The sequence below is a fragment of the Cryptococcus neoformans genome (genome assembly GCF_000091045.1).
Source record: "Cryptococcus neoformans var. neoformans JEC21 chromosome 8 sequence".
Taxonomy (NCBI): Eukaryota; Fungi; Basidiomycota; class Tremellomycetes; order Tremellales; family Cryptococcaceae; genus Cryptococcus; species Cryptococcus deneoformans.
The window spans coordinates 278,370-305,798 of NC_006693.1; the positions used below are offsets into that span (position 1 = coordinate 278,370).

General features: G+C 47.5%; 11 protein-coding genes across 11 annotated transcripts in view; 5 read left to right on the forward strand and 6 right to left on the reverse strand.

The window, feature by feature from the left end:
• The first annotated feature begins 2,304 nt into the window (after positions 1-2,304).
• Positions 2,305-4,883, forward strand: CNH02980 (chromatin binding protein, putative). Its single transcript, XM_572468.1, has 10 exons — positions 2,305-2,388; positions 2,438-2,467; positions 2,753-2,858; positions 2,903-2,984; positions 3,044-3,149; positions 3,200-3,581; positions 3,634-3,873; positions 3,920-4,042; positions 4,097-4,548; positions 4,618-4,883. The coding sequence occupies exons 1-10, from the start codon at positions 2,364-2,366 to the stop codon at positions 4,836-4,838; spliced, it is 1,767 nt and encodes a 588-aa protein (XP_572468.1). The 5' UTR covers positions 2,305-2,363; the 3' UTR covers positions 4,839-4,883.
• Positions 4,884-5,845: 962 nt separating this feature from the next.
• CNH02970 (expressed protein) lies at positions 5,846-7,861 on the reverse strand. Its single transcript, XM_572467.1, has 3 exons — positions 6,895-7,861; positions 6,491-6,803; positions 5,846-6,360 (listed from the first exon to the last, which is right to left on the reverse strand). Exons 1-3 carry the CDS (start codon positions 7,688-7,690, stop codon positions 5,997-5,999), a joined length of 1,473 nt encoding a protein of 490 aa, XP_572467.1. The 5' UTR covers positions 7,691-7,861; the 3' UTR covers positions 5,846-5,996.
• Positions 7,862-8,449: 588 nt separating this feature from the next.
• CNH02965 (hypothetical protein) lies at positions 8,450-9,856 on the reverse strand. The gene is made up of 2 exons (XM_024658675.1): positions 9,607-9,856; positions 8,450-9,500 (listed from the first exon to the last, which is right to left on the reverse strand). The coding sequence occupies exon 2, from the start codon at positions 9,430-9,432 to the stop codon at positions 8,611-8,613; it is 822 nt and encodes a 273-aa protein (XP_024514592.1). The 5' UTR covers positions 9,433-9,500; positions 9,607-9,856; the 3' UTR covers positions 8,450-8,610.
• A 27-nt stretch (positions 9,857-9,883) lies between these two features.
• On the reverse strand, positions 9,884-11,690 carry CNH02960 (L-arabinitol 4-dehydrogenase, putative). Its single transcript, XM_572466.2, has 7 exons — positions 11,380-11,690; positions 11,109-11,320; positions 10,862-11,057; positions 10,535-10,790; positions 10,415-10,471; positions 10,285-10,350; positions 9,884-10,207 (listed from the first exon to the last, which is right to left on the reverse strand). The coding sequence occupies exons 1-7, from the start codon at positions 11,619-11,621 to the stop codon at positions 10,058-10,060; spliced, it is 1,179 nt and encodes a 392-aa protein (XP_572466.1). The 5' UTR covers positions 11,622-11,690; the 3' UTR covers positions 9,884-10,057.
• A 180-nt stretch (positions 11,691-11,870) lies between these two features.
• Positions 11,871-13,939, forward strand: CNH02950 (cytoplasm protein, putative). The gene is made up of 7 exons (XM_024657718.1): positions 11,871-12,297; positions 12,356-12,394; positions 12,454-12,707; positions 12,762-12,815; positions 12,889-12,980; positions 13,063-13,166; positions 13,229-13,939. The coding sequence occupies exons 1-7, from the start codon at positions 12,012-12,014 to the stop codon at positions 13,243-13,245; spliced, it is 846 nt and encodes a 281-aa protein (XP_024513388.1). The 5' UTR covers positions 11,871-12,011; the 3' UTR covers positions 13,246-13,939.
• A 176-nt stretch (positions 13,940-14,115) lies between these two features.
• CNH02940 (hypothetical protein) lies at positions 14,116-16,897 on the reverse strand. Its single transcript, XM_572567.2, has 3 exons — positions 16,169-16,897; positions 14,687-16,091; positions 14,116-14,580 (listed from the first exon to the last, which is right to left on the reverse strand). Exons 1-3 carry the CDS (start codon positions 16,802-16,804, stop codon positions 14,249-14,251), a joined length of 2,373 nt encoding a protein of 790 aa, XP_572567.1. The 5' UTR covers positions 16,805-16,897; the 3' UTR covers positions 14,116-14,248.
• Positions 16,898-17,063: 166 nt separating this feature from the next.
• On the forward strand, positions 17,064-17,970 carry CNH02930 (EF-hand calcium-binding protein, Caltractin-cdc31 subfamily, putative). The gene is made up of 3 exons (XM_572464.2): positions 17,064-17,416; positions 17,533-17,680; positions 17,767-17,970. Exons 1-3 carry the CDS (start codon positions 17,128-17,130, stop codon positions 17,852-17,854), a joined length of 525 nt encoding a protein of 174 aa, XP_572464.1. The 5' UTR covers positions 17,064-17,127; the 3' UTR covers positions 17,855-17,970.
• A 613-nt stretch (positions 17,971-18,583) lies between these two features.
• On the reverse strand, positions 18,584-19,728 carry CNH02920 (conserved hypothetical protein). Its single transcript, XM_024657717.1, has 4 exons — positions 19,631-19,728; positions 19,375-19,556; positions 19,216-19,313; positions 18,584-19,164 (listed from the first exon to the last, which is right to left on the reverse strand). The coding sequence occupies exons 2-4, from the start codon at positions 19,445-19,447 to the stop codon at positions 18,694-18,696; spliced, it is 642 nt and encodes a 213-aa protein (XP_024513387.1). The 5' UTR covers positions 19,448-19,556; positions 19,631-19,728; the 3' UTR covers positions 18,584-18,693.
• A 650-nt stretch (positions 19,729-20,378) lies between these two features.
• Positions 20,379-22,681, reverse strand: CNH02910 (malate synthase, putative). Its single transcript, XM_572462.2, has 8 exons — positions 22,241-22,681; positions 22,101-22,186; positions 21,980-22,043; positions 21,850-21,921; positions 21,447-21,797; positions 21,269-21,382; positions 20,752-21,193; positions 20,379-20,680 (listed from the first exon to the last, which is right to left on the reverse strand). Exons 1-8 carry the CDS (start codon positions 22,501-22,503, stop codon positions 20,456-20,458), a joined length of 1,617 nt encoding a protein of 538 aa, XP_572462.1. The 5' UTR covers positions 22,504-22,681; the 3' UTR covers positions 20,379-20,455.
• Positions 22,682-23,198: 517 nt separating this feature from the next.
• CNH02900 (cytoplasm protein, putative) lies at positions 23,199-25,238 on the forward strand. The gene is made up of 5 exons (XM_572461.2): positions 23,199-23,654; positions 23,715-23,862; positions 23,945-23,980; positions 24,046-24,762; positions 24,839-25,238. The coding sequence occupies exons 1-5, from the start codon at positions 23,325-23,327 to the stop codon at positions 25,102-25,104; spliced, it is 1,497 nt and encodes a 498-aa protein (XP_572461.1). The 5' UTR covers positions 23,199-23,324; the 3' UTR covers positions 25,105-25,238.
• A 1,131-nt stretch (positions 25,239-26,369) lies between these two features.
• The window catches only part of CNH02890 (ubiquitin carboxyl-terminal hydrolase 5, putative), a 4,854-nt gene continuing 3,794 nt past the window's right edge, over positions 26,370-27,429 (forward strand). The window contains exons 1-5 of the mRNA XM_572460.2: positions 26,370-26,569; positions 26,655-26,742; positions 26,821-26,962; positions 27,020-27,189; positions 27,252-27,429. The exon at positions 27,252-27,429 is cut by the window's right edge and continues 15 nt beyond it. Coding sequence (XP_572460.1) covers positions 26,567-26,569; positions 26,655-26,742; positions 26,821-26,962; positions 27,020-27,189; positions 27,252-27,429 — 581 coding nt within the window. The 5' untranslated portion in view covers positions 26,370-26,566. The remainder of the gene's footprint in view (positions 26,570-26,654; positions 26,743-26,820; positions 26,963-27,019; positions 27,190-27,251) is intronic.

Below are 27,429 nucleotides of genomic sequence, written 5' to 3' on the forward strand. Positions count from 1 at the left end.
ACTCTTATTTTACCCTTTTTTATTCAGTTTCCGTCTTACGTATATCACATCAATCAGCACTCGTTCAGATCCTATCTATACATCCATCTGTACTTTTCCTTGCCGCTGCGGTTGTGCCAGGGTAAGATGGGCTGTTTCGGGTCGACGAATTCGTGAGAATAATGCAATTCGGGAATTGATGGATGATGTGCCTATGAATCGCCAAAGTGGGATAGCCCAACTTGGCACTCGACCAAACCCTGGATACTTGTTGTAAATACGTCGAATACCGTACCTTTAAGGCTTCATCTTGGCTTTGCCAGCCTGGGTTTTGCGCCCCATGCTTCACGACTCATCTGCTTTACCCTTTCCCCCTCGCTTCGCCATTTCTCGTCTCTCGTCTCATCCCGCTGCTGTCCATCTCCATCCTCCATCTTGTTGGCCTCTGTCCCAGCCTCCCCAATCTCCCCCGGGCCAGCTACCCTAACTTCCCCGACTTCCCCAACTTCCCCGACTTCCCCAACTTCCCCGACTTCCCCAACTTCCCCAACTGCCCCAACTTCCCCAGCTTCCCCACGTCCCACTTCCCTTTCCTTTCCTTTTTCTACTTGAAAACAGCAAAGAATACAGATATGCATAGCACACACAGTACATAACACTACAGCACGCAAAAAGAAGGTAGAGAGCAAAATCACACGATTGGAAATAATTTAATGTAATCGTGTACAGACACAGGAGGGCGCAAAAGGTAAAAGTATGACACATCAACAGTTTAGCCTTTATTTTAAGCTTCATATATTTCACATTTACTTATTTATGTCTTTTCGACTTCTCTTTTGTGGTTCTTTCGTAATTATCTAATTAAATTTTAGACTTCACTTCGAGGTACCCCGGCTTACCCCGAGTACACTTATACAACGAGAGAGTCGCCTAAACTGATGACCAAAAACTGGTTTTATGGACCCTATCAATTTGTGTACGGATTATGGCGAAGGATGCGGATTGTCCTCATTGACAAATTTTTGGCGCCCTACCCTCAACCGGGCACCAAAAGACGTTGCTTAATCATCCTTGGGCGATCATCCCTTGCTTCGTTATTAGAGCTACTCGAAACAATCGAAATTGAATCCATCTCTTTCAAGTTCTCGGTACTTTTGGCTTTCTTTTTTTTATTCAATCTTCCTTCCGGCCATGTATCTACTCAGTCCACCTCTTTACCCTCACCCCTCAACCCGTCCGTCTTTCACCTTATTTTTCAATTTCTCTCCCACTCATGAAAACATTCAGTGTCTTTCATTCGGTTCCGGACGCGACATGTTCCGCCAGTCCATTCTTCCTGAATCTCTCTTGATTCTCTCCCTATATGTCCTGCGGTCACTAACCATTACTGTCAATGCCGCCTTTCACCGCTCTGCAAGTAAATGTACTACAACTTTGGCCGATATTGGCGACACAATCCCTCTACCTTCGATGGCACCGCTGGAGAGTTTGGAATCACGTTCTTCCAGGGTTGTTGGCAATTACCTGCTTCAGAGTACGAACCATTCGGAAAAGGTTCAGCCAAGGATGAGGCAAGTAGGACGGGGGATAGCAAAAAAAGGAATGATGGGAACTTATCAGACATGTTTCTGTTGATCGAACCATCGAGCCAAAACTGGTTCCCCCAAAGGTAGAACTAAACTCTTTAGCAGCCACTCCTTATTGAGATGACAAAGTAAGCCGTGACCGCGTCACCTGAGACTATGGCTCAATGCGCTCGGAACCTGGAACAAAAAAGGATGAAGGATGATGTAAGTCGTCGAAGTCGTAGTCGTAGTTGTGCGAGCGAATATCTGCAGGACGACAGACCGAATCTTATGTAGTATGGTGTATAAACGTGATACATAAAGTTTCGATACCTTCATACAATCGTTTATACTTCGATTTATCTTCCTTATATCCCTTCGATCGGTAGTTCTATTCTTTGTACATCTGTTTCCTGGCCCTTTCTTTCTTCTTATTATACAACAAACTAATAATAAGTACGTACTGTAACAATATGCACGTTATAAGTCAACAGCTATTGGCGTACGCATACAATATTATATGTATGGCTCACTTCTCCTGCAGCTTGAAGTGTTGCTTAATGGACTCGATGCATAGTCTATATATGCCGAGCGAGATCGATGCAGCAACAGATCATGCCAGTGATGATGATGATACTATCATTTACTACAAGGAGTGCCACACTCTGACGCGTCCGGCCATTTTTAACGCGTTTGCGTTGACATGAGTTTCAGCTCGCTCGGCGCGTTCATTTCTTGCATTTCACCACCTTCCCAATTACTTATCTTAATTCAAGTTACTCTTCATTTACCGAAAAGCCACCGGCGGCTATTGGCAGGATGTCCACAGTGACCTTTGAAAATAGTACGTGCCGTTGATGCTGTGGAGTGCAGAAGCTGACGGGACTGATTAGTCTTTCACGGTGATTCTGCCGACTTGGGAAGTGAGTTCTGACGGGCTTCAAAAAGCGGTCATGGGATGTGTATGCGATGGGTGCACTGGCAGAGGGGGATTTGTTGCTTTCAGGTGGATTTTTGGCAAGGATTGGTTGCCGTGGAGCTGTGGAGTCCGGATCCGGATGGCGTGGCTTTGAGCATCATAAGTCGTGGCCGGATTGACCTTGATGAGCTTTTCAAGAATTCTCGACCATCACCGTATTCCCACCGTCAACCACTTACCATGATGTGCTCGACTGATTTAAAGACAAAGAGCTGACCCTATCTTCTAGAGCTCCGTTTTAACCCCGTTGGATTTGGGTGGAAGGCGTACCAGAGCGAGGACAACAACCCCACAACTTATAATGGTTCGGATATCAGGCATGCCACCTGGTTCCGGTGAGTGAATGTCGTCAACACGCCTTACTGATTGCCATCTTTAGAGTCGCCCGTCATTTTCAGCTTCGACTGGGTATGCGAAACTCTGAAAAGCCTCGGATCTCGTTTGACGGTTTCAAGAGAGATGTGAGTGGCAAATTCTGACGTAGTTATTTTGTCATAGCTTATACGTGCTTCTATTGCAGGACTTGGATAAGATCAAGCGGACTCTCCAGGAATATTTCAACATCACGCTTGAGACTAGAGATACGAGTTTGAAGGGATGGAACTGGGGTGAGGCGCAAGTGAAAGGTATGTGCAGTCTCATCCATCGAATCTCGAGCATGCTAACAAATTGATAGGGAGTGATCTAGTCTTCCAAGTTCAAGGCAAAACCGCATTCGACGTTCCTCTCTCTCAAGTCGCCAACTCCAACATTGCCGGCAAGTACGAAGTCGCGCTCGAATTCAACCCTCCTTCCAATTACAAATTTGATCCCAAAGACCTCAATAAGCGTCCTCCTGACGAAATGGTTGAGATGCGTTTCTACATTCCCGGAAAGAGTATGAAAAAGGCTGGTAGCGATGCTGGTAGTGGTGGCGAGGAGACGGAATTGGATGAGGAGGGTAATGAAGTCAGTGCCGCGGATGCGTTCCACAGTTTGATCAAGGAAAAGGCGGACATTGGAGCTGTCGTCGGGGATAGCATTGTGGTGTTTGAAGACTGTCTAATCTTGACACCCAGGCAAGTTCTTTCACTTGCTATCTCGTCGAAACGATCGCTGATGTATTTGCAGAGGCCGATTCTCTATCGAAGTTTACGCCGACTCCATCCGACTAGTTGGTAAATCCACCGACCACCGAGTCCCATTTACTTCTATTCACCGGATCTTTCTTCTTCCCAAGCTTGACGATTTGCACGTTCAGCTCGTTCTTGGTCTCGACCCTCCTATTCGACAAGGCGCTACTCGATACCCCTTCCTTGTCGCACAGTGGCCCAAGGATGAGGTCGTCAATGCGGAACTCAATCTCACAGAGTAAGCTACATTATTATTCCCATGGATATGTGCTGATCAGTTTTAGTGAGGAGCTCGCACAATACCCTGACTTGGAGAAGACTTATGAAGCGACCACCTTCCAGGTCGTCTCTCGTGTGCTCAAAGCATTGACTGGAAAGAAGGTGACCCCCCCCGGAAGCTTGAGAAAGTGAGTTTCTTGCCATCTTTTTACCACGTAAACACAAACTGATTCCCTCCTCAGCGCTCAAGGCCTCAACGGTATCAGAGCTAACGTGAAGGCCGTCCAAGGAGAACTCTACTTCCTCGAAAAAGGCCTGATTTTCATCTCCAAACAACCCATTCTTATCGATTTCTCCAAAACCGATAGTATTTCATTTTCCCGTGTCGGCGGCGGTGTCGCTTCCGCCCGAACATTCGACATGCGCGTCGTATCCAAGACCGGAGGCGCTGACCATGTGTTCAGCGCTATCAACAAGCAAGAAGTCGGACCGATCAGCTCGTTTTTGCAGTCGAAGAATATCCGACTCAAGAATGAGATGGAGGAGGCGATTGTTGATATCGATGAGCCGTTTAGCGACGACGATGAGGAGATGGAAAGTCCTTCTGAAGACGAGAGACCATCGAAGGCAAAGAATGACAAATCGAAGACTAAGCCTGTGAAGAAAGCAGCCGATGACGATGAAGATGAGTCTGGTAAGCGCTCCCTTCCTCTTTCCATTTTTTCTCATACAATGCATCGTTTGCTGACGAAAACCATGACAGATGATGAAGACTTTGAAGATGAATCTTCTGACGGCGGCTCACCAAGTGAATCTGACTCTGACGACGATTCTGGCATGGCTTCAGATGCAAGCGACCCTATGATGGAAGAACTGCGGAAGAAGACTCAAGCGAAGCGAACAAAGGCAAAGGAGACAAGTGGGAGTGGAAGTGAGGATGAGAAGCCGAAGAAGAAGAAGGCGAAGAAGGATGACGATGAATAGAGGGTATGGGGTAGTTGAGAGGGGCGAGAGATGCCTGTGTCCAGATGTATCATATGTATGGCTATAGATCGTTTTGGAAAGTCAGGCGAGCCCGAGTTGTTCCAATTCCACAAGTCACATTACATTGCAAATCACATACATGGTACGTACGAGGAAGGGATCAGATATGATAATGAACTCCAAAACAAAGCAAGCTTAATGCTATACAAATCCAACAGATTGCGGGAATCCATACTTAAATGACGCGCACCACATGGTTGAGAAATAGGACTTTTCAAGAACTGAAAGAGGTAAGAGGAGAAGATAGGAAAGGAAGACAAAAGAGAAGGAGAGGACCATGATCATCTCCGGCACAAACGCGTGCGAAGATCGTAATTGTATTGCTGTCCTCCTGGTTAAGCTTGTCAAGTCGTCGTATCTTTTTTTATAACTGCTTGGAAGGTACCTGAAACGACCAATTAAACCTTCTGTTGACCGCTGACAGTAGTATTTGTACTGGAGTTATTAAAAAAAACACCTTGCGGGAAAAGTTATCAGCAGTCCATAAACTCATTAGAATTGATTATCCTTTTCGTCATTCATCATGCGTCATTCTCGTATTCTCTGTTGTCCACGGTAGCCGTCGACATTCTCCGTGTACCCACAAATAAAGGAACGCCGTCTGTCGTCTTCCATTACCTTTCTACCTGTCACCTGTCGACGTAAGACAGTGGAGCATATGATTTGGGACTTGGAAACCTTCCAATTTTGCTTCCGGCGTGAAGATGTACAAACCGAGCCATTTTATGACGATAACTCAAATAGGGAAAAAAACTTGCCAGGGTGGCCAAGTGAAAAAGTAAACAAGCCAGAGTTCCTTCCGGCTTGTCCTTTGCCTATTACTTTCCCTCTGAACATCTGTTGTGTAATGCTCTCACGTCTTCATCATACCTCCTTCGGTCCTATAATCCAGGATACGTATCAAAAGCGGCAGAAACGACCATAAACCCCATACATAATGAAAATATGGCAATTCAAAGTCAAGAAAGGGAACGGGAATCACGCACAGCGCGAAAGCCCTATCACTCAACAGCTAGATTGAATTCGAACGGGAATCACGCACAGCGCGAAAACCCTATCGCTCTACAGCTAGACTGAATTCATTACTAACTTGAGTCTTTATCGCCCAGCCAACTCCCTCATCTCCTCGATCATGCCCTTTTCCTTCTTCTTGACCACTGCCATCTTCAGCTTCTTCTTCTTCCTCTCCTCTTTCACTTTCTTCCACCCAATCTTACTCAACTTCTTCTCCAGTTCTCCTGAGAGACGCATCTCTTCAAGAGTCTCCAGATCTCCCAAAATGGGCTCATTGCCGATCATGACGATTGGCGAGTCCGCCGCAGCAGGCAGACCGAGACGGGCTAGGATAGAGAGGATGATCTCACGGTCTGGCCGGGAGTGGAGAGGGATATAAGTGATATGTCGGTTGGTTGAGTGGGAAGAGGCGATGATATCGATTACGTCGTGCGGGAGTTGCTTACGTCTATCCAAAGTGTGAAGGGGAGGTTAGGGACAGAAGGAAGTGAGAAGAAGAGGAATGTCAGCCAAAGTCTCTTGTGCTGCTACGTTTTCCCCACTGGGGAAGGGGGAATATTAAAAGACAACGAGCTCACCCATTACCGCCAAACCAAACGACGACCTCATCGTCCCATTCACTCTCAATATCCTTCAACCACTCCTCCTCCCCCTCTGCTTTCTCTTTCCCTTCCTTACCGTTCATGCTCGCCAACCCCCCCTCTCCACCAAACTTCCTCGCTGCTGCACTAATACCAAGTATTGTGTTCGCATCCAGCGGTTTCGAGGGGTCAATGCTCTCAGATAAGACGTTATACTGTGAAGCAAGGATGTACGACTGAAGAGCGAGGAGTTCATGTGAGGCTGGGATGGGTCGGGGGCGAAGAGCTGGGCGGGTAATTTTTGGAGGAGCTAAGTAGATTGAATAGAAGATAAAGACAGATATCAGGATGAATTACACATGTTATATTTAGGGGATAATATGGGGATAATGCAAACTTACGAAGAGCATGGTGTTGTTGAGCTTGCAATTGAACCATCTTCTCAACTTCCTTGACCTTTTCGACCGCCTGGACTTCCTTATTCACCTCAGTTTCCTTCTTTGGCCTAATCCCTTTCAACATCCACGCCGTTTTTTTATGAGGTGGCTGATATTCCCTCTCCTCTCCCATCCCCTCCCACTCTAACGCGTTTACATCGACGTTGACATTGACATATTGAGCTTCCGGAACGAGTGCGATTCGTTTCGCTATATCTCCCAGGAAAAGACTGGGTGGCCTGGCGGAGGGGACAAAGATGAGAATAGCGATGGTTGTGAAAATAATGCAAACCAAGAAAACAAGTCGCAAGATTGGCTTCGGGACCGTAAATGCGGATTGGAAAGAGCGGAAGTGTGAAGTAGAAGGTGAGACAAGGTTGATTGGTGGTGCGAGCTGTAGCTGCTCCTGGTCCAAACCTTGGCATGAAGGGGACAAGATGCTGATTGTCGAACTCTCAGGAATAGACTCAAGATCTCGGGCAGCATAATAACCATTTCCATGTCGTCCGTGCCCAGAAGAAGGGTAGACAGAAGTAATGAGAGTGAAGCGTTCTTGCTGAGGGCTACGTGAAGAGCGAGCTTTGAGGGGTGGTGGTGAGCGGTGGTGGCCATCGACGGAATATTGAGGAATAAACTCGGAAGGCAACAACAAAGATTTGACCGAAGTCAGACCGTGATTGGGATCAAGTTTAGATCGTGGGCCACGCGAAGGAGGCGAAGGAGGAGGGGAGAAAAGATATTGGTGGATAGGGGAAGACATGTTGGCTAGGAAGGATTCGCGCTATCAAAGCGGGGCTTGGAGTGGTGACAACCGTCAAGGTCGATGGATGGGGTAGTTGCGTAGCTGTCAAAGCGGTATTCGGTGGGTTCGGTCAACGAACGGTACTGCTGATCACCTCTCAGAGGCTGCAGTTGATCTAATAGCAGGAGGAAAAATAGATGAAGATGGAGAGACAAAATACGAAAATCAAAATCGAGAGTAATTAAAAAGTGAGACATAACATACGCGACTGCTGCTGCAGCAGTCGAGGGGAAGTATGCTCTAGGGTTGTGCTGGAAAATTGGGAACTGGGAAATCCTTCTTTGCCACATGACAAAAAAAATCACGAACGACGCGACTTCGTTCCCTGAAAAGACCCTGAATTCCGTTTATCGTTACAGATCACGATGGATAAGAAACTTTCTTCATATACACCGGCTCATATCAGTTTACCGCTACTTATGCGTTGCTGCTGTACCAATATTCACATTGTTAGCTCTAAACAGCACGCAGTAAAAGACCCGGAAAAGGCTGGGTGAGAAATGCGGACGGAGAACGGCCAAGTACGGTTTGTTCACGAATGGCAGGTGGCGTTCAATCTCCCTGACATCTGCAGGCACCAAACGCGTAAAAAGATGAAAACGCGTAGATAAATAAATCAAAGAGAGGGACTTTGAGACGCGTAAATATATCTTCGACTCTTTTTGCTACTGGCCACTGAGTGATGACTGATGGCTGAAAATAAAATGATATTGGCAGGACAAATCGAGAGGTCGGGTAAACATCCCACACCATGAGGAATAGCAGCGATAGAACAAAAAACACCATGCATCTGAAAACCTATGCCCAGCTAACGCTGTTACCTGCCGACAACTTCCCGATTCGATAAACTGAAATCATGATGAGCGAGGGCCGTTCGTTCAAAGCCCTGAAAGAGTGTCAGAGGAAAAACCGTCGAGAACGGATCCATTCGAGTTAAAACGACGCGTGGAAGTAATCGGAGAGAGTGTCGGTTGTTCCAAATGCCCCTCTGTTGTCGACAGTCTACAGGCAGAATTGCCGCTAGTCACCGTTCCTAATATATTTCCAGTACTCATCCCAGCCTCCATCATAGACCTCATTCCCTTCAAACGACTCTCCAACTCCTCCACATCATTCCTCACCACCAAACTCGCCCTACTCGTCTTCTCTGTCTCCTCTTTCATCCTAATTCTCATCCCATCCCATACTTCCTCCCCCCACCCATTTCTACTCTCCTCTGTACTATCCGCCCACTCCCTAATCAAATCCCGATTAGCTACTTTATTATCCCATCTCTTTCTCATATCCCCTTGCCCATTTGCTTCGGCAGTGGCTTGGCGTTCGCTCATGAAACTGGATTTAATGGAACGGTAATCCATTCCATAAACGCCCGCGAGTGAAGTGAGCAAGTCTTTGCGCTGCTTCTCAAGAGCCCTTAGGTTATTGCGCTCATTGATGAGGGATTGGCCGGCAGTGGAAAAGAGGGCTTGAGAAGTGGTGTTGGAAAAAAGAGATTTTGAGTTGAAGATCTTTGCAAGTGGAAGCTTCTTATTCTTGCGCCGCTTCCGGGTGGCGGTTGTAGATTGCGAACTCATGGAGCTGAAGTTGCCACTGTTGCTGTCGTTAATGCTCCTACTCTGAACATAGATCTGGGTGGGAGAAGGAGTGGCAGAAGAAGACCAGAGGGATGCGGTATCATCGTAAACCGACGCCAAAGACATGATAGGGTAAGGTGCTACTGCTTTCGCTGCGTGTTGTGGTCAAGATAGAATGTGGCGTGGACGATTGACTTGTGGAAAGGAGAGAGGGAAAACAAAAGGTTAAAGGTTAGCTGATGATCTAGAAGGGAGGTATATTAGGATTAACATCCCATAAATCGAGTCAATGATACTCACCAACTCATCCATCCTTTGCATCGACCGTCTCATCCCGAAGGAAGAAAGGATCCACCCGGGGGACCTTTCCTGTTATGCCCCCGCCTGATGCATATGAAAGGGACAAGATGTTTCCTCACATGTTCCATCAGCAGCCTACTGATTTAACTGCTACAGTAGTAGTGCAGAATTGCTGTAAAATCCACGCGATGCAAAATCTTTTGCTTTTGCCTTCGGTCCCCCAGCTCAACTCTGATTAGAAACATTTAAGACAGGAGAAACGGTGTGACACTCGATTCGTTTCGATTCGTTTACATTGCAATTCCTATTTCACATTATTTACTTTTATGACCATTATCCCCAAAACTCAAAAATGTCCATATGCCTGACCCCAATGATATTTATCCATGTAACCAACCCAAGTTCACACCTCTTACCACCAGAAGGACGCCATTGCCTGGGCCTAATCCCATCAATCATGGATCTGAACTTTGATAGCTCCTTGAGAGGGATCAGCGGCCACATGGAAAGCCTTGACAGCCTCTTTCAAAGTAAAACGGTGGGTGACAAGTGGTTTCAGGTCAACAAGCCCACCAGAGATGAGTCGAATTGCTTTCGGGTACTGTATGAGGGTATTTTTTTAAAGATCAGCAAGGGCTTTCCTAAAGGAGCTTGATAAGACATGGGGAGACTACTGACTTGATTGTTGTATCTGTACTGGAACTGAAGATCAATCTCGCGGGCACTGCAGTAGCCAAATGGGTACTGACAAGATAGTTTTAGCTACGGACCATTCATGTTGGGATTGGGAGCAGGGAAAAAGACTTACACTTTGCTCTGAAGGACCAACACCGATGACAAAGACCTTGCCTCCAAATTTGACAGACTGTCAAAATGATATAGAGTCAGCGTTTGCGAATTTGAAGACGTGTATCAAGTAAGGTCTTACGAAGATAGCAGATCTGATACTGCTCTCCACCCCGGTACAGTCAAGTGCAATGGAAAGCTGCATGCCCGCCACATCTTTGATCTGCTTCGCAACCTCCTCGGGTTTTGCAGTCTTCTCAATCAGTACAGTCTTGACAGTTGGGAGAAGCTTCTTGGCGAACTCCAGTCGGGATGCGAAGAGGTCGGTAATCACAATGGGGGTACAACCTGCAGCGTGGGCAGCAAGAAGAGTGACTAGCCCTATAGGACCCGCTCCGCTATCACATGGTAAACGCTGCACTCGAGACAAAGAGAAAAAAAAAAGATACCAAAGCGCGAGTAAACTTACCAGATAACGATAGGGTCTCCCAGTCTCACACCAGCCCTGTCAATACCGGCCAACGCCACTGTAAGGGGTTCACACAAGGATCCCTCTTCATAAGACATGTTATCGGCCAGACGGTGGCACCAGGCAGCGGGATGGTTGTGGTATCGAGTGAGTGTACCGTGGTAAGGAGGAGTAGAGAAGAAGACGTCGGCCGGACCTAGAGGAGGAGCATAAGCAGCTACAGTGAGACCGACGAAAGAACACTTACAAGCGTTGTAGCGACCTGTACGACAAGGTTCACATGAAGCAAGTCCACATGGAACACCAGCTTCGATAGCTACCCGGTCACCGACCTGCCACTGTGTAACGCCTTCTCCAATGGCAACGATTTCGCCTGCCGATTCATGACCTGCTCCGCATTCGTCTGTGACAATCATAGTAGGCCCAATGTGGCCATGCTTCCAGAAGTGAACATCAGAACTACATTAGACATTAACTTTCTGAACTCCGTTTTGGTATGAAAGACGGGAAAAACGTACCCGCAGATACCTGTGGCGCGAACATGGATTGTCACTTCACCAGGACCGGGCTCGAATCGAGGCTTCTTGATCATGTGGATCTCATGAGATGGATTGTAAGCGCAGGCGATGTTGAGATCGGGGTCGGAAAGCTCGGGGGCATCTTCGGCAAGCGTTTGGAACTCGGGATGCTGAAGGACCTTTGTAGGGTCGTAGTGGGCGCGGTATTTGGAGGCAGGGATGGATGTGATAGCGATGGTCATTGTTGTGAGTAATGGTTAGGTGGTGCATTGCGAGCAAAAACGGTTATTTGGGCTGATAGTATCTTTATACTCGGCAGTTCTACCGAACAATAGGCCCTTGCACCTGTCGAGACAGAAGAAGATTGCCATCTCGGGGTCATCCGACAGGAGAACATATACAGGCACGGATGTCGGGGCCGTGGCCGCTCCGGCTATTCGGTCGCTCTCTTCCGGTTTTGTTTGTGCGTTTTGTAAGCTTCATTCTTGCTTCCGACAGTGGCCAGACCTTGCAGGAAACTCACGGCCCATAGAACTCGTTTTACGACAACAACAGCTCGCCAAATCTTCTGATCATTAACCCTTGTGGCTTTGCCAAGCTTCCCAGAATTTCGACCACAGCACTCATTCAACATGCCAATTACTCTCGACTTTACCGGCAAACTCGTGCTCGTCACTGGAGGCGGACGAGGAATTGGTCTAGCAATCTCCAAGGCTCTTGCCGAAGCTGGCGCCGACGTTGCTATCAGTTACACTTCAAAGGATGCCACACCCGTCGCCAAGGAGCTGTCTGACAAGTATGGGACGAAAGTCAGGGCCTTCAAATGCGAGATCACGAAAAGTAGCGAGGTGGATGCGTTGGTTGAGGAGGTGAAGAAGGAGTATGGTAAAGATGTTGATATCGGCGTTGCGAATGCTGGTAAGCCAACGTTTCTCTATCGTGGGGTTAGTTGTAGACTAAACGATTGCTTTCGTAGGTGTATCACTCTGGAAAGACGCTCATGAGAACACCGATGGTATATATAACTCTCATCCCGATTTGCATGGGTTCAATCGCTGATGCTTTATGTCTCAGAGGATTTTCAATCCATCTTCGCCGTCAATACCTTTGGGCCTTACTACCTTTCGCGTGCCCTCGTTCGATCCTGGCTTGGTCTGCCCGTACCCGTGAACTCTGCCAGCGACCCAATCGATGTCGCCAATATGAAGAACGTCGACCTCAAAAAACAAATTCTTTTTGTATCTAGTATCTCGGCGCTCGTGGCTATGAACCCTCAGAGACAATCAGCTTATAACGCAAGTAAAGGGGCTGTCACGATGCTGGCAAAGGTACGTTCCATATCTGTCACTTGCTGAGATGTTTGCTGATTGAATGAGGTGTAGAGTTTGGCGGGCGAATGGTCTCATATTGGTGTTGCCATCAACTCAATTTCTCCTGTATGTCCAATCATCTCCTTCCACTTTAATTACCTCTCCTCGGCCTCTTACCCTGCTGATACCCGAACCAAAGGGCTACGTGTCCACCGATATGATCGCCAATCCTCCCGACGCCACTGCCTCAACATGGGTCAAAGAATGGGAGAAGCGCACCCCTGTCGGCCGGTGAGTGCAATCATCAGCCCCTTTTTTTTCCTTCTCTCCCTTTCAAGACTAAGACTAATAGCCGTATCTTTTTCATGCATAGATTCGCTACGGCCGACGAAATAGGAGGTTTCGTCGCTACGCTTTTGTCTGATAAGATGGGTGGGATGGGTTTCATGGCTGGGTCGGATATTGTGGTGGATGGAGGTGAGTATCATGCTTGGCTGGATCGCCGATGAGCCAGTTGAATGAAGCTTATGTGTTCACAGGATACACCATCTTCTGAATTTAGACTTGCGGTAAATAAAGAGTAAAGGAAGTAATACAAAACAGGGCACTTTGTGAATATTATCGATCGGCATGCTACAAATGACCCTCCTTAAGTAGCTCAATCGTCCGAAAAGTACGTAAGCCTACAGAACTATAATGATTCCATGTCAGAATATGGCAAAAACCAACAGGCACTCACTCTCAGGGACGTTTGAGATTCATGGATAACAACAACTGGACTGAGAACAGTTGTACTTCTTCCAATGCAAACATCGCACAGCTCGTATTGGACTAGTTTCTTTTTGTAAAATACAGTAGTACAACAGTATGCGTCGCTGATGATTCCATTTTATACATACATATTTAGTTGATTGCCCGAGATAACAGTCACTACTTTGGTCCACAATTGCAGTGCGACATCCCACGCAGCGGAAGGCTTCCCCTTACCTTTCGGCATGGTACTTTTGGAGACAATTCTCCCTGCCATGGGTTCCACTCCCACAGTAAACACACTCGCCAAAGAGCGTATTGTTGAATTCCGGAGATTCAGATCGTTGAGCGTCTTGGTGTCGGCGTTGTTGTCTAGCCTTAGGCTCGTCCTCATCGGACATATAGGCGTCTTCTCGTGCACCGTCATGTCTGCGTATCGAGGCGTAGTTAGTTGACTGCGAGTGGTGTGGTCATAAGTATAGCAATAGACAGTAATACAGGCACTTACATGTATGCCACCACCCTGTCATAATATTCCTCTATCAATCCATCACATTTTTACCTCCACATCACCACCATTAACGCTCAATATCAATATCTACCATTTATAAAATCCTCCCAGCTGCCCTTGTTGTGTCAGTGAGTACCCCACGTGTTTCCCATGCAAGATACAGGGATGCATATTTCAATATCTTTTCATTTTATCGTCGGAAGAACCAAACCACCAAGCTACATAAGGGACAAGCTACATCGACCGACACAAGGACAAAGAGAAGAGAACAAAGACATACGAAGACATACCTCTCCTCTCAAAGCGCGTGCTCAAACACCGAATCTCGGTCAAGCACCATATCAGGTACCGACTCAGCATCTTCAAACGCCATTTCCCTTGCCATATCACCATCAGGATGCACTTCTTCCCCTTTTCCCTGTTGTCTTTGACCTTGTGCTTTTGCTTTTGCTTCATTTCGTGTGTGTACAGCTGACGTCGTTCGGCTTTGAGTTTGGGTTTGGACTTGGTCCCGAGTGAAAATTTCATCTTGAGGTGATGTATGGTCACGATCATCGATTAACGCCGCATAATCCCATACTCCTGAAATTTGCGAAGCTTGGGAGACCGAAGATGTCATAACAGAAGCACCTAAGATTATATCAGTCCAACTTAAACTCTACTTCGCTCAGGCCAAGTATAACCACGGCCTGGATTGGAAAAAGGAGAGGGGTAAGAAAGAAAAGGAAGAACCTACTACTCGCCATACCATCCGTTCTCATATCCTCCTTCAAATCCCTCCCAGCCGCCCGAGGGGTCGCATACCTCAACGACATCTTGCTCGCCGTCTCCACTTTCCCATGTACTAACAGCCCTATACTATCATCCCTTGACCCTCGTGATCCACCCGACGCTCCTGATCCTCCCATTCCTTCAGACATTTGAGATCCATCAGATACTTCAGAGAGTTGAGACACTCGAGAATTTAGTGAGCTTTTCGAACCAGAATCTAAACTTGCCGGTGAAATTTCCACCATAAACGTATTATTCCCCGTCGTTATCGGGCTACCGGTCAGATCATTCCGTATCCTGTCATTCGATCGCGCAACTTCATTCTTTCCCATCTTGCGTCCTTGATTTCGAGTATAGGAACCAGGAGATTGGATTCGAGTGTCCTTAACAAGTCGCTTGCCGGTCGACCGAACATGGACAAACATTGGTAATATTCTTTTTCGCTCCAACTCTTCTTCATCAAATGAGAGATCCATTATTTCCGGTTCGTCCATTCCGTACTGCCAAAGGTCGTATAGGGCGTTGGGGATATCAAATACGCGTGAAGATCGAGGGGCGATGGTCCTCCGTCGAGTATCAACATGAGTATTGCGGGCGCGATTGAGGTTGGTATTGGTGTTAGCATCGGCCATAGCGCCATGCGGATGAAGATGGGTGGTTGAATTGGGAATGACGTTAGGGCCAATACGGGCAATCTGTCGAGTCCCTGGCGGTGGAATCGGGTGATAATCCAAATCTTCGTCGGGGTAAATATCAAATATAGTCGTTCCATTGGGTCGATATCGGCTCGGAAGGCCCTGAGGTGTATGTGGTGGAAGAGGCCTGTTCATCAATTCTTCCTTGGTAGGGATATGCCGAGAAGCCTGGTGCGCGGGTGTGGGTGCGGCTTGCAAAGAAGACTCAGCAAACAGAGGCTTTGCGTGCAGGGGGTGCGCGAGGGAAGGATGGATCTCGCCGTTAGATAGTTTTGGGGATGCTACCGTATTATTCGTCTTGCCAAACCTCTTGCTGAGCCGTTTGACGTAGATGCTCTTAGGTCTTGCCTTTACTTGCCAAGTAGTCGATCTCACAGCTTTCTTCGGGGTAGCGTCGGCAGTAAAGGCACTGATCGCGTCCGCGTCAAGATTGGTATCATAATTTGGAAAGGGAGCGAAAGAATCAAAGATATCGAGATCAATAGGATCTTCAGGTGTGTGTTCAGGTAACAATTGAGGAGAAAAAGAAGACGGAGATGGTCGGGATGATGTTTTACTTTCACCAAGAGATGGTGACAAAGATGTTCTCACTCTACTAGGAGTCTTGAGGAAATCGCCTGTAATAATTGGTGACACCGGCCTTTGAGTTGGTAGATGGAAATCGCGGATCTCATCCTATTTTCGTTATTCCAATATCAGACAATTTACTATCAAATCCCCACTGTTATTCAAGCGAGATAGGCAAAGCTTACTTGATTCCCAACGATAATCATTACCTCCTCATCTTCATCCGCACCTCCGTACATTTGATTCCCTCCCGCTTTCGGCGTGGGTGTGACAACAGCCTTCACATCATTTCTTGTAATCGAAAATCTCCTCTTCATCATAGCGGTCCCCTGTTTCATCAAGCCTGGCCTTCTCGATGACTCCCCCATCTCTCCCTCCCTCTCCTTCTCCTTCTCTTTCTCCCTCTGTTTTACCCGTTCCTTCTGCCTTTCCCGATCCTTCCCAACCCGCTCTGCCCGTTCCAGCTGAGAGACCAAATCATTATTCTTCTTAAACGGGTTCTTAAACAACAAGCCCTTCGAGGTATGCGAAGTCACGCTTCCTTGCAATGTCGATCCTTCTCCTCTTTCATGGCGAAGATGAATCGAGTGGTAAATGGAAGGTGCAAAGTCAGGGTCTGCAGCAGAAGTAGATGCAGGGGCATGAGGTGAGCGGGAATACGAGTGAGATCTGAAGTTAGAGCTTGAACATGAGTTTGCGCGATGGGTATCTTGGGTGGTGTGCGATGCGGCGTAAGAGGTGAAAGAGGTTTGAGAGGCGTTGGTTGATCGATGCGAAGACGTATGAAAAGTGTTAAGAAAATGGCGAGGGCTGGACAACATGTTCCTTTACAGGCACTTGTTAAGGTAAAAAGACAAAAATACAAGATGATGTGCAATATAAAGGATGAGGGCAGGATGGAAAGAAGAGATGGGGATGAAAGACGAGATTGAATTCCAACTCTGTTGGCGATACGATGAGTATCTGGTATCTGCTGTTGCTGCTGTTGTGTTAGTGTGGTAAATAGTTACGTAATAATGTCCACACCAGGACGCGTTTTCTATTTACGCGTCTGCTGGAAACAACAACAAAACTAGTATTAAACCATCGTCACCATTTACCTCTTATTTCATCTCATACTTCTTCCTATTTGCAACTACCACCAATGTCGCACTACACCAAACCCAAATCCAGGCGTCCCGCTACCCTCCCTTTACCCCACTCACACGCTACCACATCCAATTCCCGCTCACTGACCGAAGACCAACGCGGGGAAATCAAGGAGGCTTTCGAACTTTTCGACGTGGACAAGGACGGGGCTATCGATTACCATGAATTGAAAGTCGCTATGCGTGCTTTGGGATTCGATGTGAAGAAAGGGGAGGTCATGAAATTGTTGAAGGAACATGGGGGGGAAGATGGGTTGATGGATTTTTTGGCGTTTGAGAGGATTAGTGCGTGTCCCTTTTGTTTCCTGGGAATGAAGAGCTGCGATGCGACAAGGTTGAAAGAGGAGCCCATTATGAAGACATGGAAGTATATAAGCTAACAACAAACCACGTCTTAACAGTGACAGAAAAGATCCTCGCTCGAAATCCGGAGCATGAGCTCAGACGAGCGTTTGAACTGTTTGACGACGACAGAACCGGAAAAATCTCGCTCAAGAACCTAAGAAGAGTAGCACGAGAGCTGGGCGAGACTCTCGGTGAAGAAGAGCTGTGCGTATCCTCTCGGAAAACACCTCAAATTGACCTACGCTGGGAAGGGAACTGTTCGCTGATAATCGAAAATTGACTCTCTATAGGCAAGCAATGATAGACGAATTTGACCTTGATCAGGATGGGGAGATCAACTTGGAAGAGTTCCTCGCTATCATGCTGGATGGTGAATGAATGGATTGGGATGGGATTACTAGGATTACTAGATCTAGGTTTAGTTGCTAACGCGCTCAATGCTTGGGTGCGATGGTGTGTATGTAAGGTATGATTCACATGTTCCGAAAAAAAGAAGTTGTACTCGTGAATGTGGTGATCAAAGTCGTATCGCTCTTAATCTTAAGCCATTCCTGTCGCTTTTTACCAAACAACCCATGCGAAATGCCACTCAGGTATGTACGGACTTCAAAAATCTTGGGGATGTGGTCATTAAGCAATCACATTTTTCGGCTGCGCCAATTTGAATTCGTACAACAATTTATATATGATACGGTATATAAGTACAGGAGAGACAAGTGGATGGATGCCCCAAAGCTAATCAGAACTGGACACAATCCTCCTTCATGAGGTAAGTTGGATACAAACGTCTTGACTCGGCATAATAATGAAGAATGAAACGTTCCGTTCTGATCAGTAAATCTTCCATCCTCTCCTCCTTTGCTAGATGTCCATCAGTTAACACTCCAAGCGCGATGATAGCAATCTATCCTGGTCAACAGACTCCATGATTTGGAAAGGCGCTTGACCATCATGCCGAACACGTTCACAGCGACACAGGACAGAAGCAAACAATTAAATGTTCGACAAGTACGTCTCGCTGGATGATATCCTGTCACATCCATTGATTTTGACATGGCTGTCACTTTAGTTTTAAAGAGGAAGGATCTTCTTGCCCGCTCCCAGATGATCTGGCACTTTGATTCGCATAATAAAGCCCGTCAAATACAGACGGTGACATCGAAATATATTAGATACATATCATAACGCGACGATCTATCAAAACCGAGATTCCCTTCTTACGCCCGATGCCACCACCTCTTTTCACTCATTGGCCCCGCCTGATACTCCCTATCCCGCACCCTCCTCCTGTTAGTGCAGCAAGAGAAGCACACCACAAATGTTGAGAAGAACAAGATGATCGTGGCTGCCAACACCAACCAGATAGCGGCTGCGAAGTCTGCGTCCGCACTGGTATTCTTATTGATTTCATGCTTGACAAGTCCAAAGACAACAAAGTCGATGATCATCGCGACGAGGGAGACGATGAATGCCAAGAGAGCAATAAAAGCGGCGAACAGGAAACCGAGACGATCTGAGCAGAGAGCGATGAGGAAAGATAGGAAGGCGATACCACATGCAATGGGGTGAAGGATGAAGGCTTTCGTAACATTTTCAAGAGAGTTGTTGACATAGGTATAATCAGTGAGGTTACCAGTCACATCGGCGATATCATAGCCGATTTGTCTTTGACTACATGTATCTGAGCCCTGATGAAATGTCAGCGAGTGTTCGTCATGAAGGGGGTGAACGGTACCTACAATGATATTTGAGCAATATCCAAAGACACCAAATGTTGCTTTTGATGATCCTGTCGTGATATCAAGGAAGGATATATGGTCTATGACGGGTGCAGAAACTGAGAACGACACGAAAAGTCAGATTTGCCCAACGTCGTTATCAAAGAGATGGAAACTTACTGGTTGCAACTAGTAAGAGCACAGCCGCTGATAACAGCAAAAATGACCCGCAGTGGATTGGACCAAAACCCATGATGGGAGTTTAATTGTGAATGTCCGCGTGAAGGTAGGGAAAGAAAGTGAGTATTGGGAGGTCGAAAGCACTAGTAAGGGTGTTCGAGAACTAGTCTGCAATGCGATAGCTAAGAAGGCAGGAAACTGTCAGCTCAAGAAGCTACGAACCAAACATCCAAACATCTGGCTTACTTCGACTCACCTTCGAATCAAAGGATCTAGTATTTCCGAGGGTCGATTCAAAGTCGGAGTGGAAAGTCTTGTCGTGTAATGTAAAAGAAAAGCGAAAAGAGAAGATGTTGGCCGCTTATATCCACTCCATTCGTTGCCACCCATCATGCATCAAGCCAGGGCATAGCACCGCACAGTCGCTGTGTAAACATCACGCAGACCTCTAAACATGCCAGCAACGACCTTTTTTAGCCGAAATACAAGGCACCATATACAAAGGCGGTGTTATGCTGGGCAGAATGACATCATCGATTAACGGAGGTCACCGATTTCATGATTTTGGCGAGAAGAAGAAGATGGAAAAAAAAGGTTCAGCGCAGTCGTTTGCGCGGTGACTTATTACAGTAGTTTATCCATTTTCTTGAGTGCTGGATGACATAGATGTACCATTTGGATCGAATCACGTGGATTGCCAAGATAGAGAAAGGTGTGCCTAAACATTGAACAATCTTGCTTTGCAAGTGTTCTCGCCGGCAGTGTTCCCAAAATTCGAGGAAGGCTTACGGCTTATTTATTTATTAGTGTTCGGTTGTCGGCCCCCTCCTCCTTGCCCGAGATAAGATTACCTCACGTGCACTTTTTGCGGGAGAGACTGTTGTTTTGCGGGAGAGACTGCCGCTGGAGCGTGACGGGAGGCCGACTACTATAATAAGAGGTTGCCAACACTTCAATAAATGTGCAATTATCTTCCTTCATCCTCACCCTATCCTTTTGGAAGAACGACTTCAATACTATGCATACTTCTTACTTGTACATTGATTACATATTCCTGCACTCACTCAACCACATATTTAGTTTAAAGGCTAGCCTTGGCGCCCCCCTTGGTACCGACACCTTCAAGGTACCCCAACAAATCACTTGTCAAGAAATCACTCGGCCACTGGGCCTTGACCTGCTGGGCCATGTACTCGGACGCAATCTTGACGTGTGATGGATCAATACCAGGCAGTTTTGAGACTTTGGATGCTTCTTCAGAGAGAATAGTTTGGACGTAAGAAGGATTGATGTCTTTGCCGGAGTCCTGCCAGAAAAAGAAAAAGGAAGAGTTCAGCCATAGAGCAGACAACAAAAAAAGATGTAAGGAAGACATACAGTCTTGGAGCCATACTTGCACCACTGCCAAAGCTGCACCCTCGCAATCTCCGCCGTCGCAGCGTCCTCCATCAAATGATTAATCGGCACACAGCCATTCCCACTAATCCACGCCGCACAATACGACAAAGCCGCGCTCACATTATCCCTCAACCCTTGTTCTGTAATCTTCCCAGGGACAGAGGGGTCGGCAATCTGCTTGTCTGTGACAGTAACGTCTTCGCGGCGGATGTGGTACTGGTTAGGACCGGGCATGTGTTGGTTAAAGATCTCAAGGGCGATGGAGATGAGCGCGGGGTGAGCCACCCATGTGCCATCATGGCCCGCAGTGACTTCACGGAGCTTATCGGCGCGAACTTTGGACATGGCACGCTCATTGGCAGCGGGATCGTTCTTGATAGGAATCTGGGCAGACATGCCTCCCATGGCGGCGACCTTTCGCCTGTTTATCGGTGGTTAGCTGTCGGTTAGGAGGGAATGGATGGGATTGGGAGGTAGTGGCAAATTGTGCGCTTACTTATGACAAGTTTGGATGAGGAGGCGGACGTAGGCGTCCATGAAGGGGACGGTCATGGTAACGTCAGATCGGTCAGGGAAGACACAGTTCTTGTGGGCACGTTGCTTCTTGATGCTACTCCTCATCAGTAATCATTCCCATTTCCAGAGCAGACACAAAAAACCAGTAACCAACTTACAAACTGAAGATATAATCCCATCGCCCACAGTTCAAACCCGCAGAGTGTTCCTTCAACTCATACAAAATCTCTTCCATTTGGAACGCCGCAGGTAAAGTCTCGATTAAAACAGTTGCCCTAATTACACCCTGCTGCACACCTAAATGACTTGTTGCAAGGCAGAAGGCATCGTTCCAAAGACGCGCTTCGAGGTGGTGCTCCATCTTGGGGAGGTAGAAATAAGGTCCAGAACCTCGAGAGATGAGTTCGCGGGCGTTGTGGAAAAAGTAGAGACCAAAGTCGAAGAGGGAGCCGGACATGGGAGTACCGTCGATAATCAAACGGGGTTCGGGGAGGTGCCATCCTCGAGGTCTTATTGCAAATATTAACGGAGAAGTCGAGGGCTTTAGAATGTATGACTCACCGGACCAAAAGCACAGCCGGCTTCTCGGAGAGCTTGTAAGCCTTGCCATTGATTTCAAAGTCAATTTGTCGTCTATTATTCCAGGTCAAGTCCCTCCTTGAATATTTACGATATTAAGAAGGAAACTTACCGGATAGCATCGTAAAGGTTGACCTGTCCGAGAACCATGTTTGACCAGGTAGGAGAATTGGAGTCTATCCTCAATGTTTGTCAGTATAACAGTGTCACCCAAGTATCAACGAGCGACTCACCCTCAAAGTCGGCCATAAAAGTTTTGGCACCAGAGTTCAAAGCGTTGATGACCATCTTCCTGTCAGTTGGGCCAGTGATCTCAACTCTGTATCCTTGTTCAGTTCCAGCCCCTGCTAATAGGAATAAGAAAAGGACATACCGACGGTCTTCAAGTCCTGGACCGGGAGGGGCACAGTTCCAAGCAAGGTTCTCCCTAATCTCCCTGGTCTCTGGGAGGAAGGAGAGGGGCTTGCCTTGGTCCAGCTCGGCCTGTACCTTTTCACGGTTTTTTAACAACTCCAACCTTCGTTTGTTGAATGTCCTGTGGAGCAAGGCGAGAAACTCGAGAGCTTCGGTAGAGAGGATGTGCTCTCCGCCCTTGGGGATGGGAGCAGTGAGGTAGATGCCTTGAGGGAGAGACATTGTATCGTTATCTCGTTTGTGCAAGTGTTGATAACAGACTGATTGATAGATGAAAGAGCTGGGAAGTGAAAGCTGTGGGAGTCACTGGTAAACCTGGGAAGGCAGGTCTTATATATGCAGTTGTTGTCTCGAGGCTATCGGCTCCCCGTCGGCTGAAAAGGGCGAGAATGTCTGATCTGTGGAAATATCAGTGGGAACTACACGGATTGTTGGAAATCACCCTCCACCACAGTCCTCCACCAACCAATAACCGGTGTGCGAGCCATACAAAATCTCCGGGCTTATCGGTAACAGAGATAACCGGCATTTTGCGCTTCTCGACGAATCAAATCACTTCGACGGATTTACTCGCTTTTACCACTTGTCTTTGGGTGTGAACGTCGTTCTCTCAAGTCTGCTCGTGATGTATTTGGTTTGAGAGACGACTCGAGAGCGGCCAAGAGGGCACAGTGTAAGCTGATGCATCCGCCTTTTGCTTCGTTACGACGAGCACTGAATGAGGCTGAAATCGCTGTCAATCTGCTTATCTCCGAAGCGAGTGACTTGTTGTTGACTCTGATAATTCGATTAACGCAGAACACAGGTTAGGCTCGACAAGATTGGACGTCCAGGAACATGTTATAGTTAGGCTCGAAGATGAAGGGAAGAAGTGTATCGTGTTGATCATGACGTCGTTCTGCACAACAAAGACATTCGTCCGGTCTGTTCCTTGAATTTTGTGCACAGGCCCCTATCAATACCAACCAGAAATCTCACATTAACACTCGCCCACAGCCAAAAGCACAACCTGTTTATCCACCCCAATCCACAAGCATTCAGCAATGGGTGTACTCTCAAAGTTCAAAGATCAATTCACCCAATCCTCCCCTTCTTACGACTTTCCCCCTCCACCTCCTTCAATCCCTCTCGGCCCTAACGCAGTCTTCCGTTACCGCAAGCAACGAGGTGTCAATTTGGGATCATGGTTTTCTCTGGAGCAGTGGATCTGCCCTCACGTCTTCAAAGGCGCCAAACCCCCTGGCCAAAGTGACTATGATGTGGCTAGTGGGAAGGACGCAAAGAGGATTTTAGAGGAGCACTGGGATACTTGGATCACCGAGGATGATATGAAATGGATTGCATCTAGGGGGTTTAACAGTGTTCGACTACCCGTGAGCCTACTACAGATATGGATAATATTTACTTGCTGATGGTATCTTGGTTGGGCTCAGATTGCATACTATCACCTCTGCGGTCCTCTCCCCGAAGTTTTGAAAGGCACTGATTTTGAATCATTTCGCCACGTTTTTGAAGGCGCTTGGGGACGAATCGAGAGAGCGGTCGAGATGGCAGGAGCTTATGGTTTAGGAGTACTTATAGGTTAGTCATTGAGTTGACACTTGCCATCGGATCACTTCTCAAAACATTAGGCGCTGACGTCTTTTCACCGTACTGCAATTAGACCTGCACGGTGCGGCCGGTGCTCAGAATCCGGATGGTGAGTTTTTACAGCAAGGTAGCCATTTCAGTTCAGCATCATTAACCATAACTGCCTTTATACAGCCCATGCCGGCCTTTCTCGCGGCAAAGTATCATTCTGGGATACCCATGCCAACCAAGCCTCCACCTCCCTTGCACTTCGCTTTCTCGCATCCAAGTTCGCTTCCGTCCCCCACATCGTCGGCCTAGAACTCCTCAACGAGCCTCAAAACAACCGCAAACTACAGTCATGGTACAGCAAGACTATCGACGAAGTCCGTAAAGTCGCTCCGCCGGATTTTCCCATCTACTGCTCAGACGCATGGGATACGGATCATTATGCTGGTTGGGTCGGATCGAGAGGCGATTTCGTCGTACTAGACCATCACCTTTACAGATGTTTCACCGATGAGGACAAGTGTCAAACCGGAACAGATCATGCAAACAATCTCAGATCTGGTTTCAGAGGTAGGTTTGCCCAGCAATGCGAAGCCGCCAAAGGATCTCTCGTCGTGGGCGAATGGTCTGCCTCCCTGGACCCTCGGTCCTTCCCTCAAGGAATGCCTGACGGGGAGAAAGACGCTCAGAGACGGGCATTCGTCCACGCCCAGCTCGAGATATTCGAGTCCCACGCGGCGGGGTATTGGTTTTGGACTTACAAGAAAGGTGAAGGATGGGACGCTGGCTGGTCAGCAACCAATGCGAGTCAGGCAGAGATTCTGCCTGGGTGGGTTGGAAGCAGACAGTTCAAAGGGACACCACCCAGTCATATCAAGGATCAAGAGTTGCAGAACGGACATAGTAGGTTTAGCAAATCTCTCCCGCTAATTGTCAAAATGCGAAAAGCACTGATGGGACATTCTTTTGAATAATCTAGAATCCCACGCTGATTATTGGGCCGCAAACGGCGGTTCTCCCAATCCAGATATGTACGCTCCCGGATTCTCTCAAGGATGGGACGATGCTCTCATCTTCTTGAGCACCCAAGGATCACCTAGCGAGATGGGTTTTGTGCACCAGTGGGCAATAAGGCGTCAAGCAGAGTTTGAAAGCCAGGGGCATAAGCTCGGCCGCGCTGCTTGGGAATGGGAGCACGGCTTCAAGCAAGGGGTTGAAGCTTGTGCTAGGTGCTGTCTGGCTTGATACACGTTTCGGCAAGGAGTTCGCTGTATCATTTAGGCAGCCCGTTGTAGATAGTGTATTATATGAAATTACGAGTATGAGCTGTAACAAAAGACAACGTGAGGGCGAGCACGAACAATAAATGCATACTCATGAGATTATAGAATAATGTACGCGCCCTTTCAATCGACCCAGTCCACCGCTGATGCAAGGACAAAGCCGAAATCCATAGGGCGAGTTTGCTCTTTCCCAGCCTTATGAAAGTGCTCGCCATCAAAGTGCTAAAAGCAGACGAGAACTCTTCAGAGGGGGAGTGAATAGGGGGTAATGACAGTCGAGATAGGCTGCCAAGAGTCAAGCAAATGGCAGAGAAGAAATAGCAATACAAAGGGTCATGCATATAGCTGCGAGACAGTGATATCTGATGTTTACACAAGTAATTCGACCTAGAGAATCTTTTCAATTGTCAGCAACAGAACGTTTCGACCAGTTGAGAACATAAGAGAAAAATAAGATAGTATCAGATACCGTTGTAAGGAAGGTTACGCGCATGCTCCGAAGAGTCGCACAGTGTGAATACGATTAGGAGGTTGTATCATCATACGATGTGATGGATAGGAAGGCGATGAAAAAAGTAAAAGGAAAGGATACTCACAAAGCTAGAATATACGAAGAGTCAAAAGATTTCTGCTACAAAGGTTATCCAGACCGACATGAGACAGTCAGACCTGGCACCACCTACCAGCAGCCCATCCACCTAGCCAAAACGGCATGGCAGATCAGTAGACCGACCGCAACAATCCCGCTCAAAACGAGCAGAACGTGATGGGGCACAGTTACCACGGGCAATGCTCTTCCACGGGTTGACTCATACAGCGACCAATCGCACAGCCTGGCAGGGCTGGCGGAGGACCCACTAACCTCATGCTCCGCTCAACCTACTTGGAGGAGGAACGGAGGAAAGGGCGATGATCCTCCTAGTCGTGGATCTAAGAACCGCGGGTTGGATGGAATGTGGTGTGTAGATAACGACATCAGGAACGAAAAAGAGTTTCTATAATAGTGGCTGCATGCCGAAAGAGCTGGGTGATGCAAAGAGATGAAGAAGAGGAAACGAAAAGAGAGACGTGAAAAATCAGATGAAGGAATTTGGACGAGATGTCGACGCCACTGAGTAAATGCCGAGGATAATGCCGAGTGTCTCCGGGGCTTACGCTGACGATGAAGCGGTGGTCAGCCTCGCGATGCTGAGTGAGGTGTCTCTGTCAATCTCGAGCGTGGTCTGTTCCTCATCGACTGCATCATCCTCGCCAGCATCCATTCTTCCTTTCCTTCCTTCCTGCAAGAATACAGTCAGCCGCCACTCAATCACCTTTCGGCTTACCCCCGAGCCACGCAAATTCGCACCCGCCCCCCACACCAGCGTGACGCCTGACGTCTTTTACCGCCTCTCTTGCCGCCCAACAACGCGGTTCGATCCAAGATGGTGAGTAACAATCGGCTTTGCTGGTGTCTCAAACACATTTTCGACCGTTTAATCCAATTTGGATGAAGCGCTTACCGTTATATAGCAGCAACCCGCAAATGATGTGCAGGACATTATTCTAGACGAAAGTCCGGCTCCAATGGAAGTCGATGACATCCCAAATGTTCATGACTGTACGTCATTAATCTGTTTACAAGGACCATGAAAGGTTGAGCGATAATATTACTAACGCGACTCTTTCTTTCATTCAGATGAAGCGTATGCCGCCAAGTGCATGCCAGATCTAGGCTTAGAAATTGAAGATTTCCAGTACCAAACATGGCGAATTGAGCACTGGAGTCAACAGCCGAAAAGAATAGTTGGACCAGAGTTCAGTTGTGGTGGGCACAAGTGGTAGGTTGATTTTTAGATATTATGCTCAGTGTACAGGGTGCTGATTTGAGGATTCAGGCGCATTTTGTTGTTTCCGCAAGGAAACGCGAACGGACAGCCCAACGACATGGTCTCCGTCTACTTGGATTACGCGAACCCAAAGACAGCTCCTGAAGGATGGCATGCGTGTGCACAATTCTGCCTGGCCATTTCGAATCCATGGGATCCCACGATTCAAACATCTAGCCGTGAGTCTACTCTCCGTCGGAGCGAAGAAAATAACTAAAATATCAACCTTTGTCTTGTTCAGACGCGCATCATCGATTTGTTGCTGAAGAATGTGATTGGGGATTCACTCGATTTGTCGACTTGCGAAAGTTGTACACAGCGGATCCTGCCAACGGAAAGAATAGACCGACGATTGAGAATGATGAAGTGGAGATTACAGCTTTCGTGCGAGTGTTGAAGGATCCCACGGGCGTTTTGTG

Excerpts from the sequence above, each read along its gene's own strand:
- CNH02980 (XM_572468.1), top strand. The coding sequence starts at position 2,364 with ATGTCCACAGTGACCTTTGAAAATA. Across the intron at positions 2,985-3,043 it reads TTGACGGTTTCAAGAGAGAT|GACTTGGATAAGATCAAGCG; the intron begins GTGAGTGGCAAA and ends CTTCTATTGCAG. Across the intron at positions 3,582-3,633 it reads TGTCTAATCTTGACACCCAG|AGGCCGATTCTCTATCGAAG; the intron begins GCAAGTTCTTTC and ends ATGTATTTGCAG.
- CNH02970 (XM_572467.1), bottom strand. The coding sequence starts at position 7,690 with ATGTCTTCCCCTATCCACCAATATCTTTTCTCCCCTCCTCCTTCGCCT. Across the intron at positions 6,804-6,894 it reads TCAACAACACCATGCTCTTC|CTCCTCCAAAAATTACCCGC; the intron begins GTAAGTTTGCAT and ends CAATCTACTTAG. Across the intron at positions 6,361-6,490 it reads GTTTGGTTTGGCGGTAATGG|ACGTAAGCAACTCCCGCACG; the intron begins GTGAGCTCGTTG and ends CACTTTGGATAG.
- CNH02965 (XM_024658675.1), bottom strand. The coding sequence starts at position 9,432 with ATGTCTTTGGCGTCGGTTTACGATGATACCGCATCCCTCTGGTCTTCT.
- CNH02960 (XM_572466.2), bottom strand. The coding sequence starts at position 11,621 with ATGACCATCGCTATCACATCCATCCCTGCCTCCAAATACCGCGCCCAC. Across the intron at positions 11,321-11,379 it reads CGCGCCACAGGTATCTGCGG|TTCTGATGTTCACTTCTGGA; the intron begins GTACGTTTTTCC and ends TGTCTAATGTAG. Across the intron at positions 11,058-11,108 it reads TACAGGTCGCTACAACGCTT|GTCCGGCCGACGTCTTCTTC; the intron begins GTAAGTGTTCTT and ends CTCCTCCTCTAG.
- CNH02950 (XM_024657718.1), top strand. The coding sequence starts at position 12,012 with ATGCCAATTACTCTCGACTTTACCGGCAAACTCGTGCTCGTCACTGGA. Across the intron at positions 12,708-12,761 it reads CTGTCACGATGCTGGCAAAG|AGTTTGGCGGGCGAATGGTC; the intron begins GTACGTTCCATA and ends AATGAGGTGTAG. Across the intron at positions 12,816-12,888 it reads CCATCAACTCAATTTCTCCT|GGCTACGTGTCCACCGATAT; the intron begins GTATGTCCAATC and ends CCCGAACCAAAG.
- CNH02940 (XM_572567.2), bottom strand. The coding sequence starts at position 16,804 with ATGTTGTCCAGCCCTCGCCATTTTCTTAACACTTTTCATACGTCTTCG. Across the intron at positions 16,092-16,168 it reads TGATTATCGTTGGGAATCAA|GATGAGATCCGCGATTTCCA; the intron begins GTAAGCTTTGCC and ends TAACGAAAATAG. Across the intron at positions 14,581-14,686 it reads AACGGATGGTATGGCGAGTA|GTGCTTCTGTTATGACATCT; the intron begins GTAGGTTCTTCC and ends ATATAATCTTAG.
- CNH02930 (XM_572464.2), top strand. The coding sequence starts at position 17,128 with ATGTCGCACTACACCAAACCCAAATCCAGGCGTCCCGCTACCCTCCCT. Across the intron at positions 17,417-17,532 it reads TTTGGCGTTTGAGAGGATTA|TGACAGAAAAGATCCTCGCT; the intron begins GTGCGTGTCCCT and ends ACGTCTTAACAG. Across the intron at positions 17,681-17,766 it reads ACTCTCGGTGAAGAAGAGCT|GCAAGCAATGATAGACGAAT; the intron begins GTGCGTATCCTC and ends GACTCTCTATAG.
- CNH02920 (XM_024657717.1), bottom strand. The coding sequence starts at position 19,447 with ATGGGTTTTGGTCCAATCCACTGCGGGTCATTTTTGCTGTTATCAGCG. Across the intron at positions 19,314-19,374 it reads GCTCTTACTAGTTGCAACCA|TTTCTGCACCCGTCATAGAC; the intron begins GTAAGTTTCCAT and ends TGTCGTTCTCAG. Across the intron at positions 19,165-19,215 it reads GATATTGCTCAAATATCATT|GGCTCAGATACATGTAGTCA; the intron begins GTAGGTACCGTT and ends ACATTTCATCAG.
- CNH02910 (XM_572462.2), bottom strand. The coding sequence starts at position 22,503 with ATGTCTCTCCCTCAAGGCATCTACCTCACTGCTCCCATCCCCAAGGGC. Across the intron at positions 22,044-22,100 it reads TTTTATGGCCGACTTTGAGG|ACTCCAATTCTCCTACCTGG; the intron begins GTGAGTCGCTCG and ends CATTGAGGATAG. Across the intron at positions 21,922-21,979 it reads AACCTTTACGATGCTATCCG|ACGACAAATTGACTTTGAAA; the intron begins GTAAGTTTCCTT and ends CTGGAATAATAG.
- CNH02900 (XM_572461.2), top strand. The coding sequence starts at position 23,325 with ATGGGTGTACTCTCAAAGTTCAAAGATCAATTCACCCAATCCTCCCCT. Across the intron at positions 23,981-24,045 it reads CGGTGCTCAGAATCCGGATG|CCCATGCCGGCCTTTCTCGC; the intron begins GTGAGTTTTTAC and ends GCCTTTATACAG. Across the intron at positions 24,763-24,838 it reads AGAGTTGCAGAACGGACATA|AATCCCACGCTGATTATTGG; the intron begins GTAGGTTTAGCA and ends TGAATAATCTAG.